We start from the raw sequence: 12,918 nt of genomic DNA on the forward strand, positions 1-12,918 counted from the left end.
CAAAAAGATTAGGTGATGAAAGATTGAATATCAGATTGGAGGGAGAGAGTATGGAGGAGGTGAATGTATTCAGATATTTGGGAGTGGACGTGTCAGCGGATGGGTCTATGAAAGATGAGGTGAATCATAGAATTGATGAGGGGAAAAGAGTGAGTGGTGCACTTAGGAGTCTGTGGAGACAAAGAACTTTGTCCTTGGAGGCAAAGAGGGGAATGTATGAGAGTATAGTTTTACCAACACTCTTATATGGGTGTGAAGCATGGGTGATGAATGTTGCAGCGAGAAGAAGGCTGGAGGCAGTGGAGATGTCATGTCTGAGGGCAATGTGTGGTGTGAATATAATGCAGAGAATTCGTAGTTTGGAAGTTAGGAGGAGGTGCGGGATTACCAAAACTGTTGTCCAGAGGGCTGAGGAAGGGTTGTTGAGGTGGTTCGGACATGTAGAGAGAATGGAGCGAAACAGAATGACTTCAAGAGTGTATCAGTCTGTAGTGGAAGGAAGGCGGGGTAGGGGTCGGCCTAGGAAAGGTTGGAGGGAGGGGGTAAAGGAGGTTTTGTGTGCGAGGGGCTTGGACTTCCAGCAGGCATGCGTGAGCGTGTTTGATAGGAGTGAATGGAGACAAATGGTTTTTAATACTTGACATGCTGTTGGAGTGTGAGCAAAGTAACATTTATGAAGGGGTTCAGGGAAACTGGCAGGCCAGACTTGAGTCCTGGAGATGGGAAGTACAGTGCCTGCACTCAGAAGGAGGGGTGTTAATGTTGCAGTTTAAAAACTGTAGTGTAAAGCACCCTTCTGGCAAGACAGTGATGGAGTGAATGATGGTGAAAGTTTTTCTTTTTCGGGCCACCCTGCCTTGGTGGGAATCAGCCAGTGTGTTAATAATAATAATAATAAGTAGGTATGCCTCCCCGGACAAGCTATGGGCTGTTAATTAAGCACATATTTGCAGCTTGGGTACCAGATGAGTTTACCTATGTATATAAACAATGATTAACTGCAGGATACTGCTGCCAGGATCTGAAGACCTCACTCCAATGCTGAATTTCTTAACAGGTACAGTATTGCTGTATGTAAAGAAATTAAAAATTCATTTGAACTCATTACCCACTGTCATTAATAAACTTCAGAAATCCCTTTAACATCCAATAAATACCCATAAATTCAGGCATGCAAATGTAACTCAAGACTTGCAACTTACATCTTTCTTCATATTAGGGTTGGGAAGGCCAACAAATGATGGCTCAGGAACCATGAAGAAAAGCACCAAAACTCCTACTGAAGCAATAATTATTCCTGGGATGATGAATGATAGTGTCCAGTTCTTAGTTACAAATGCTGCAGCAATCAGGGTACCAAGAATATTGCCTACAGATGTATGAGAGTTCCAAATGCCAAAGATCAAACCTGAAAAGAAAATCGTAACCTGATGACGGCTATTTTTGCAAGTAATAAAAGCAGCAGATTCACATATATTCACAAGGCATTGTTTTCTAAGAGACTGCTTTTAAATTTTAAACAATTAGTAAGCAGTAATATTATAATCAATGAAGATGAAGTTCCAACACAATATCCAAAAAGAAAGATATGATAAGTGGTATATGAACATTTTTATTGGGAAGGGGGCTAATCAATTTTTCAAGTGGATAAGTTTTATAAAAAAAATTCCTGGCATTTGCATTAGGATAATTTCAAACTTATTTGCAAGGTATGTGAAGTAATGAAATTTTTTTTAGTTTAAACAGATTTACACAAATGAACATTTTCTATATCTTTCGTTTTCACTTTTGTTACACAGGCTCTGGTATTCCGTGAGACGTTTAGCACTGGCTGTGCTCTGCCCACTACCACTGCTTTTTTTTTTTTTTTTTTTTTTTGGGGGGGGGGGGCCCCCGCAAAAAAAATAAAAGCTGTAAAATAATGGCAGAAGTGCTTTTGAGTGGGATAATTGCAAAGAAAAAAAAATCCTAAAAATATGTGCTTGTAAACTAGAATATGTTAATAGATAAAGTAAGAAAAAAATTTAGGGTTGTAAAAACAGGAAAAACATTTAAATTTTAACAAAATGTATATTGCTGATCAAGGAAAATGAGAAACTCTGAATACTCAGCAACATGAGGAAATTTTTTTTTAACACATCAGCCATTTCCCATTAAGGCAGGTTGACCCAAAAAGAAAGAAAAAACCTTCATAATCATTCAACACTTTCACCATCACTTGCAGAGGTGCTCAGATATGACAGCCTAGACGTCCCCCCAAAACTGCCAATATCCTAAACCCCTCCTTTAAAGTGCAAGCATTGTACTTCCCATTTCCAGGATTCAAGTCTGGCTAACCAGTTTCCCTGAATCCCTTCACAAAATATTACCCTGCTCACACTCCAACAGCTCATCAGGTCCCAAAAACCATTCGTCTCCATTCACTCCTATCTAACACGCTCATGCACATCTGCTGGAAGTCCAAGCCCCTCGTCCACAAAACCTCCTTTACCCCTCTCCCTCCAACCTTTTCAGGGACAGCCACTTCCCCACCTTCCTTTTCCTACAGATTTATACGTCTCCAAATCATTCTACTTTGTTCCATTCTCTCTAAATGACCGAACCACTTCAACAGTTCCTCTTCAGCCCTCTGACTAATACTTTTAGTAACTCCACACGTCCTCCTAATTTCCACATTACGAATTATCTGCACAATATTTACACCACACACATTGCCCTAAGACATGATAATCTCCACTGCCTCCTCGCTGCAGCATTTACAACCCATGCTTTACACCTATATAAGAGTGTTGGTATCACTATACTCATACATTCCCTTCTCTGCCTCCATGAATAACGTTCGTTGTCTCCACAGATACCTCAATGCACCACTCACCTTTTTTTCTTCATCATTGATTTTATTCGATTTGGCCTCATTAATAAATTGTACAACTACATATAGTAAATTGATCATTTTGTTATATTATACATTGTAATGCTACAAATTTATGCAATTATAATGCTTCAAAATTGAAATGCTGAAATTTAATTGTTTAAAATACGTACTCAATTGTACTTCATACTGTAAATTCTTTACTGTAATTTTTACCAATGAATCTATTATAGCTTACTTAATCTTAAGTTAATTTTAAGCCTGCCCATGATACTCTGCATACAAAGGACTTTTGGCATGTACACCCAACTACTATAATTCCTTGTACAACTATGTATCATGTCTTAATAAACTATTATTATTATTTATTTATTTATTTTTTTTTTAACAAGTCGGCCGTCTCCCACCGAGGCAGGGTGACCCAAAAAGAAAGAAAATCCCCAAAAAGAAAATACTTTCATCATCATTCAACTCTTTTACCTCACTCACACATAATCACTGTTTTTGCAGAGGTGCTCAGAACACAACAGCTTAGAAGCATATACCTATAAAGATACACAACATATCCCTCCGAACCGCCAATATCTTGAACCCCTCCTTTAGAGTGCAGGCATTGTACTTCCCATTTCCAGGGCTCAAGTCCGGCTATATAAAAATAACAGGTTTCCCTGAATCCCTTCACTAAATATTACCCTGCTCACACTCCAACAGATCGTCAGGTCCCAAATACCATTCGTCTCCATTCACTCCTATCAAACACGCTCACGCACGCCTGCTGGAAGTCCAAGCCCCTCGCCCACAAAACCTCCCTTACCCCTTCCTTCCAACCTTTTCGAGGATGACCCCTACCCCGCCTTCCTTCCCCTACAGATTTGAATGCTCTCCATGTCATTCTACTTTGATCCATTCTCTCTAAATGACCAAACCACCTCAACAAGCCCTCTTCAGCCCTCTGACTAATGCTTTTATTAACTCCACACCTTCTCCTAATTTCCACACTCCGAATTTTCTGCATAATATTTACACCACACATTGCCCTTAGACAGGACATCTCCACTGCCTCCAACCGCCTCCTCGCTGCTGCATTCACAACCCAAACTTCACACCCATATAAGAGTGTTGGTACAGTGGACCCTCGCCTAACGATGGCATCGCATAACGTTAAATCCGCCTTGTGATACATTTTAATGCAAAAATTTTGCCTCGCCTAGCACTAAAAAACTCGCTCAATGCGATTCGTCCAAGATGCGTCCACGTGCGGCCTGAGCCAGCCTCACTTGTTCCGTGGGTGGCAGTGTTTACAAGCCAGCCTCCACGGTCACATCCAAGCATACAATCGGAACATTTCACATTATCACAGCGTTTTTAGTGATTTCACCTGCAAAATAAGTGACCATGGGCCCCAAGAAAGCTTCTAGTGCCAACCCTGTGGTAAAAAGGGTGAGAAATATTATCGTACCACAGTCAGCTGCTGCTGCACCACCGACAGCTGTTGCTGGACCAGTCAGCTGTTGCTGCACCACAGTCAGCTGCTGCTGCACCACAGTCAGCTGCTGCTGCACCACAGTCAGCTGTTGCTGCACTACAGTCAGCTGCTGCTGCACCACAGCTGCTGCTGCACCATGGTCAGCTGTTGTTGCATCACAGTCAGCTGTTGCTGCACCACCATCAGCTGTATTACTCGAAGATGTGGAGTGTGTGTTGTTGGTATGGCTTAACATGAAACAATTACCGAGAAACGATTAACCCCAGAGGGTTAGCCACCCAGGATAACCCAAGAAAGTCAGTGCATCATCGAGGACTGTAACTTATTTCCATTGGGGTCCTCAATCTTGTCCCCCAGGATGCAACCCACAACAATTGACTAACACCCAGGTGAACAGGAAAAAATGCCTGGAACTAGTGCTCATACTGGTGAGGTTAGTGGGGAGGATGTGGAAGAGCTGGTGGAGGAGGACAATGACGAACTAACCACTGATGAGCTGCTAGATCATCTTCAACAGCAAGAGGCCAGACCTGAGGAAACTGCTTCGGAGGAGGGGAGAGAGAAATTGAAGAAGTTACCTACTTCAAAGATTAAGGAAATGTGTGCTATGTGGCTTGAAGTGCAAACCTTTTTTGATGAAAATCACCCTGACACAGCTATTGCAAGCCGTGCTGGTGACTATTACTCTAACAATGTTGTGAACCACTTTAGGAAAGTCATAAAGGAACGAGAGGTACAGGCCTCTATGGACAGATATATTGTGCGACAGAGGTCCAGTGACTCTGAAGCTGGTCCTAGTGGCATTAAAAGAAGAAGGGAAGTAACCCCGGAAAAGGACTTGACACCTCAAGTCCTAATGGAAGGGGATTCCCCTTCTAAACACTAAGACCATCCACACTCTCCCCTCCTCCCATCCCATCAGTCATCACCAGATCTTCAATAAAGGTAAGTGTCATGTATTGTACATCTCTTCTTCAGTTTGTGTGTATTAAAATTAATATTTCATGTGGTAAAAAATTTTTTTTTTTATACTTTGGGGTGTCTTGCACGGATTAATTTGATTTCCATTATTTCTTATGGGGAAAATTAATTCGCCTAATGATAATTTTGCCTAACGTTGAGCTCTCAGGAATGGATTAATATCGTTAGGCGAGGGTCCACTGTACTACTATACTACTTTCATATATTCCCTTCTTTGCCTCCACAGATAACGTTTTTTGTCTCCATATACACCTTAATGCACCACTCACCTTTTTTCCCTCATCAATTCTATGATTAACCTCATCCTTCATAAATCCATCCGCCGACACGTCAACCATCATGTAAAACAATTACAGTGGACGCCCGCATACCGTTGGCATCACATAACGTTAAATCCGCATACCGATACATTTTATCGCTAAGATTTTGCCTCGCATACCGCTAAAAAACCCGCTGAACGCTATTTGTCCGAGACGTGTCTAATGTGCAGCCTGAGCCAGCCTCACATGTTCCGCCGGTGGCATTGTTTACCAGCCAGCCTCCGCGGTAACATCCAAGCATACAATCGGAGCATTTCGTATTATTACAGTGTTTTTGGTGATTTTATCTGCAAAATAAGTGACCATGGGCCCCAAGAAAGCTTCTAGTGCCAACCCTACAGGAATAAGGGTGAGAATTACTATGGAGATGAAGAAAGAGATCATTGCTAAGTATGAAAGTGGAGTGCGTGTCTCCGAGCTGGCCAGGTTGTATAGTAAACCCCAATCAACCATCGCTACTATTGTGTCCAACAAAACGGCAATCAAGGAAGCTGTTCTTGCCAAAGGTTCAACTGTTTTCGAAACAGAGATCGCAAGTGATGGAAGATGTTGAGAGACTCTTATTGGTGTGGATAAATGAAAAACAGATACCAGGAGATAGCATCTCTCAAGTGATCATAAGTGAAAAGGCTAGGAAGTTGCATGAGAATTTAATTAAAAAAATGCCTGCAACTAGTGATGATGTGAGTGAATTTAAGGCCAGCAAAGGTTGGTTTGAGAGATTTAAGAAGCGTAGTGGCATACATAGTGCGATAAGGCATGGTGAGGCTGCCAGTTCGGACCACAAAGCAGCTGAAAAATATGTGCAGGAATTCAAGGAGTACATAGACAGTGAAGGACTGAAACCTGAACAAGTGTTTAGTTGTGATGAAACAGGCCTGTTTTGGAAGAAAATGCCAAGCAGGACCTACATTACTCAGGAGGAAAAGGCACTCCCAGGACATAAGCCTATGATAGACAGGCTTACTCTGTTGATGTGTTCCAATGCTAGTGGTGATTGCAAAGTGAAGCCTTTATTAGTGTATCACTCAGAAACTCCCAGAGTGTTCAGGCAAAAGAATATCCTCAAGGTTAATTTGTGTGTGCTGTGGAGGGCAAACAGTAAGGCATGGGTCACTAGGGACTTTTTCTATGACTGGTTACACCAAGCATTTGCCCCCAATGTGAAAGATTACCTAACTGAAAAGAAATTAGACCTTAAGTGCCTCCTGGTGTTAGACAATGCCCCTGGTCATCCTACAGACGTGGCAGAGCAACTTTATGGGGACATGAGCTTCATTAAGGTGAAGTTTTTGCCTCCTAATACCACTCCTCTCCTGCAGCCCATGGACCAGCAGGTTATTGCAAATTTCAAAAAACTGTACACAAAAGCTCTGTTTGAAAGGTGCTTTGTAGTGACCTCAGAAACTCAATTGACTCTAAGAGAGTTTTGGAGAGATCACTTTAATATCCTCAATTGTGTAAACCTTATAGGTAAGGCTTGGGAGGGAGTGACTAAGGACCTTGAACTCTGCTTGGAATAAACTGTGGCCAGAATGTGTAGACCAAAGGGATTTTGAAGAGTTTGAGACTAATCCTATGCCAGTTGAGGAATCCATTGTGGCATTGGGAAAGTCCTTGGGGTTGGAGGTTAGTGGAGATGATGTGGAAGAGTTGGTGGAGGAGGACAATGAAGAACTAACCACTGATGAGCTGCTAGATCAACTTCAACAGCAAGAGGCCAGACCTGAGGAAACTGCTTCGGAGGAGGGGAGAGAGAAATTGAAGAATTTGCCTACTTCAAAGATTAAGGAAATGTGTGGAATGTGGCTTAAAGTGCAAACCTTTTTTGATGACAATCACCCTAACACAGCTATTGCAAGCCGTGCTGGTGACTATTACACTGACACTGTTGTGAAACACTTTAGGAAAGTCATAAAGGAACGAGAGGTACAGGCCACTATGGACAGATATGTTGTGCGACAGAAGTCAAGTGACTCTGAAGCTGGTCCTAGTGGCATTAAAAGAAGAAGGGAAGTAACCCCAGAAAAGGACTTGACACCTCAAGTCTTAATGGAAGGGGATTCCCCTTCTAAACACTAACACTCTCTCTCTCCTCCTCCCATCCCATCAATCATCACCAGATCTTCAATAAAGGTAAGTGTCATGTAACTGTGCATGTCTTTTTCAGTTTGTGTGTATTAAAATTAATATTTCATGTGGTAAAAAATTTTTTTTTCATACTTTGGGGTGTTTTGCACGGATTAATTTGATTTCCATTATTTCTTATGGGGAAAATTCATTCGCATAACGATAATTTCACATAACAATGAGCTCTCAGGAACGGATTAATATCGTTATGCGGGGGTTCACTGTACAAGCTTTCGTTTCACACTCACTTGGCAGGACGGTAGTACCTCCCTGGGTGGTTGCTGTCTACCAACCTACTACTATTATTATTACTATTATTTTTATTTTTTATTCAATGGTTAACCTCATCCTTCATAAACCCATCCACTGACAAGTCAACTCCCAAATATCTGAAAACATTCACTTCTTCCATACTCCCTCTCTCCAATGTGATATCCAATTTTTCTTTATCTAAATCATTTGACCCTCATCACCTTCCTCCTATCTATGTTCACTTTCAACTTTCTACCTTCACACACCCTCCCAAACTCGTCCACTAACCTTTGCAACTTCCCTTTAGAATCTCCCATAAGCATAGTATCATCAGCAAAAACTAATTGTGTCAACTCCTATTTTGTATCTGATTCCCCATAATTTAATCCCACCCCTCTCCCCAACACCTAACATTTACTTCTTTTACAACCCCATCTATAAATATATTAAACAACCATGGTGACATTACACATCCCTGTCTAAGACCTACTTTTACCGGGAAGTAATCTCCCTCTCTAGTTTATTCAATATTACTATTTATTTATAAAGACCATATCATCATAATATTATTCAGCCTATAGTATCTCTGTATTTATTGAATCTATACCATAATAGAATTTAATGAGTCTATACACCATCTTAATATTTAACAAGTAGATGTCTATACACCATCTTAACTAGATATCACTTTTAGGTAGTAGGTTGGTAAACAGAAACCGCCCAGGGAGGTACTACCGTCCTGCCAAGTGAGTGTAAAACGAAAGCCTATAATTGTTTTACATGATGGTAGGATTGCTGGTGTCCTTTTTTCTGTCTCATAAACATGCAAGACTTCAGGTACTTCTACTTACACTTAGGTCACACTACACATGCATGAACAAGCATATATATACACACCCCTCTGGGTTTTCTTCTATTTTCTTTCTAGTTCTTGTTCTTGTTTATTTCCTCTTATCTCCATGGGGAAGTGGAACAGAATTCTTCCTCCGTAAACCATGCGTGTTGTAAGAGATGACTAAAATGCCGGGAGCAAGGGGCTAGTAACCCCTTCTCCAGTATAAATTACTAAATTTAAAAAGAGAAACTTTCGTTTTTCTGTTTGGGCCACCCTGCCTTGGTGGGATACAGCCGGTTTGTTGAAAAAAAATAAAAATTCTCTAAGACATGTGCTCATGGTCCTGTGCATTATTCCTCTTTTTGCTTGACCTTGGACTGGTCTTCCTAAATTTGAAAAAAATGTTACAAATTATAATTAGTGTTTGATGCTAACAAGAGAGTGAAGGTAAGAGTAAACTGAATGTAAGCAGTGTACAGTGGACCCCCGGCTCACGATATTAATCCGTTCCTGAGAGCTCATCGTAAACCAAAATTATCGGAAAGAAAATCAATTTTCCCCATAAAAAATAATGGAAATCAAATTAATCCGTGCAAGACACCCAAAAGTACGAAAAAAAAAACTTTTACCACATGAAATATTAAGTTTAATGCAATAATTACAATAACAATAGAATAATATGTAACAAAAGAATAATTGACACTTACCTTTAATGAAGATCTGGTGATGATTGATGGGATGGGAGGAGGGGAGAGTGTGGCTGGTGTTAGCATTTAGAAGGGGAATCCCCCTCCATTAGGACTTGAGGTAGCAAGTCCTTTTCCGGGGTTACTTCCCTTCTTCTTTTAATGCCACTAGGACCAGGTTGTGAGTCACTGGACTTGTGTCGCACAAAATATCTGTCAATAGAGGCCTGTACCTCTTGTTCCTTTATGACTTTCCTAAAGTGGTTCACAGCAGTGTCATTGTACAAGTTGCCAACACGGCTTGCAGTAGCTGTGTCAGGGTGATTTTCATCAAAAAAGGTTTGCACTTCAAGCCACTTTGCACACATTTCCTTAATTTCAATAGTCATTAGCACCCTTGGTCTCGATGGGTTGGCACTAGAAGCTTTCTTGGGGCCCATGGTGACTTATTTTGCAGAAACAAGCACCAAAAACAGTGATAATATGGATAATATAGAATGTACCGAATGTATCCTTAGATGCGCGCACACTGGCTGGCTTGTAAACACTGGACACGTCTCGTACGAATCGTATCGCATACCAGGTTTTTTAATGGGAGCCGAGGCAAATTTTTTGCAATATAATGCATCGGTTACCGGATTTATCGGATACCGATAGCATCACAAACCGGGGGTCCACTGTATAAGAGTTATCTGCCATCTTAAATGTTTACAAGACAAACATAAAAAGCCACCACTCTTGCCAGAATGCAGTAAGTTTAACAGGCTTCTATGTCACTCATATGACAGGTCTGAAGTATCTTCTTGGGTGGGTGTTGTCTACCTGTTAACCAAGTTTATTTAGCTACAGGTACACGTAAGTACAGTGGAACCTCAGTAGTCAAACTTAATTCGTTCCAGAAAGCTGTTCGAGTGCCGATCTGTTCGAGTACCGAACAAATTTTTCCCAACCAATTTTCGTTCTGGTTGGCTGTTATCACTAATCTTTGTAGACCCCATGGTGACTTATTTATACAATAAAAAAATAAAAAAAAATGAGAAGAAACACAAAATAGTTTACAGCGAACTTCTGGCAGGTCGTGTTTGTTTAGTCGAGTGCCTAGCATTCAAATGCCAAAGCGTTCAAATGCCAAATTGTTCGAGTAGGAGCTGTTCGAGTACTGAGGTTCCACTGTACATTTATCATACATAGTGCAAATTACCTAGGATAACCCAAAAAAAAAAGTCAGACAGGATGTACATCACAAATTTATTTTAGGCCTGTGTTCCAATATGGTATTGTATTGCACTGCACTGATATTCTTACCTCTCTTCCCTTTGCCAAACCAATTTCCTAAAGCTGTTACAACGCCTGGCCATCCTGTAGTTTGCATTAATCCACACAGAATCTGAAAAAAATATTATTTTTATCTTCAGTAAATGATTCACTGAACTACATGTATATGCAAGAGAAAATAAAAATTAAAGGAAAACTTAATTATCCAGAATTTAATTCAGCATATTAAACATGGTACGTATAGATTCTGTCATCACTCAAATTATACTCATTCTCTATTTTTTATTTTTTTCAACACGCCGGTCGTCTCCCACCGAGGCAGGGTGACCTAAAAAGAAAGAAAATCCCCAAAAAGAAAATACTTTCATCATCATTCAACACTTTCACCTCACTTATATATAATCACTGTCTTTGCAGAGGCTCTCAGATACAACAGTTTAAAAGTCAACCTCCAAACTGCCAATATCCCAAACCCCTCCTATAACCCTTTGAGGGTCCGTCCCGTAGATCTACGGCTTTATGTTCAGGGTCCAAACCGTAGATCTACGTCATGAGCTCACCTCACTCTGATAAACTGTGAGTGGTACATTTGGGCCTAGATATGAGAGAATACATCTATGTGGTATGTGTGCACCACATAAAACAGATCCTGCAGCACACTGTGTATAATGAGAGAAAAAACTGAAATCATGATTTTTCGATCAAAACAGCAACTTTGCAGTGTTTTTTCGTATGTTTTTATAGTTCTATTTGCGATTTCTTGGTCTCATTTGATAGAATGGAAGACATATTACAGAAATAGAGATGATTTTGATTGGTTTTAGCACTGGAAATGGCTTGAAACTGAGCTCAAAGTAGCAGAAATGTTAAATTTTTGCCGATATTCAAGAGTAAACAAACGACCTCACACGTCTAATACACGCCAGCTGGTGGGTCTAATATGCATTCACAAATATGGTGATGATATTTATACAATTATTACAGTATTGCATAACAGTAAATCTTCTATTTTTTGGTGTGAATAAAAATTCATTATGTGAATAAAAAATCAAAATGGAATTTATTTGTAAAGCCTCAAAACGTAACTAATGAACAGAGGAAATGTTAGTTTAGTTCCAGGAATACCTACATTGTTTATTCTGGACCCTATTTTGAAATTGGAATATTTTGAACTTTGTGTTAAATTGGCCAAATTAACAATTTCCGATCACTTTAATTTGTAGTTGAAACAGTTGACTTGGCGATTTCTTGTGCTCAATAGATAGAATAGAAGTAATACTAGTGAAATAACTAAGAATTTGGTTGACTGGAATAATGTAATTGGCCTAAAATGGGAGTCAAAGTCGGCAAAATCGCCGATTCGTAAATATCGCTGACACATCAAAATTCGCGAGAGCATAATTTCGTCAATTTTCCATCAAATTTCGTACTTTTTGTTTTATTACTTTCACAAAAAGATTCTCTACCATTTCATAAGAAAAAATAAAAAAATTTTTTTTTGAAAATTCTTGGACACTGGGGCACCACTTCAGATTTGGGCCTTGGACCCTGAAGGGGTTAAAGTGCAGGAATTGTACCTCCCATTTTCAGGACTCTATTCTGGCTAACTGGTTCCCCTAAATCCCTTCACTACTTATGTTGGTTATTTGGATGGAGTAGGCATGAATTTTTAAACTAAATAATTCACTGGTAATGTGAACTGTATACAAATATGTATGCATGTATGTACTGTATGTATATTTTATTTCTCAACACGCTGGCCATCTCCCACCAAGATAGGGTAACCCCCCCCCCCCCAAAAAAATATTTCACCATCATTCACACATAATCGCTGTCTTTGCAGAGGCACACAGATATGACAGTTCAGATGTCACTCCAAAGAAATATCCCAAACCCCTTATTTAAAGTGTAGGCATTGTACTTCCCACCTCCAGGATTCAAGTCCAGCTACCCAGTTTCCTTGAATCCCTTCACAAAATATTACCTTGCTCATGCTCCAAGAGCTTGTCAAGTCCCAAAAACCATTTTCTCCACTCACTCCTATCTAACATGCTTACACATGCCTGTTTTATGTCCAAGCA

The 12,918-nt window shown here is 40.2% G+C and overlaps 1 protein-coding gene across 5 annotated transcripts in view; it reads right to left on the bottom strand.

Annotated features, from left to right (window-relative positions):
• Positions 1-12,918, bottom strand: part of MFS16 (major facilitator superfamily transporter 16) — a 168,800-nt gene that overhangs the window by 112,424 nt on the left and 43,458 nt on the right. For all 5 annotated transcript variants that reach the window (XM_070083733.1, XM_070083737.1, XM_070083732.1 and 2 more), the window contains exons 5-6: positions 10,868-10,949; positions 1,203-1,408 (exon numbers count right to left, since the gene is read on the bottom strand). In XM_070083733.1, coding sequence (XP_069939834.1) covers positions 1,203-1,408; positions 10,868-10,949 — 288 coding nt within the window. The remainder of the gene's footprint in view (positions 1-1,202; positions 1,409-10,867; positions 10,950-12,918) is intronic.

Source organism: Cherax quadricarinatus, chromosome 10, assembly GCF_038502225.1.
Source record: "Cherax quadricarinatus isolate ZL_2023a chromosome 10, ASM3850222v1, whole genome shotgun sequence".
Lineage (NCBI taxonomy): Eukaryota > Metazoa > Arthropoda > Malacostraca > Decapoda > Parastacidae > Cherax > Cherax quadricarinatus.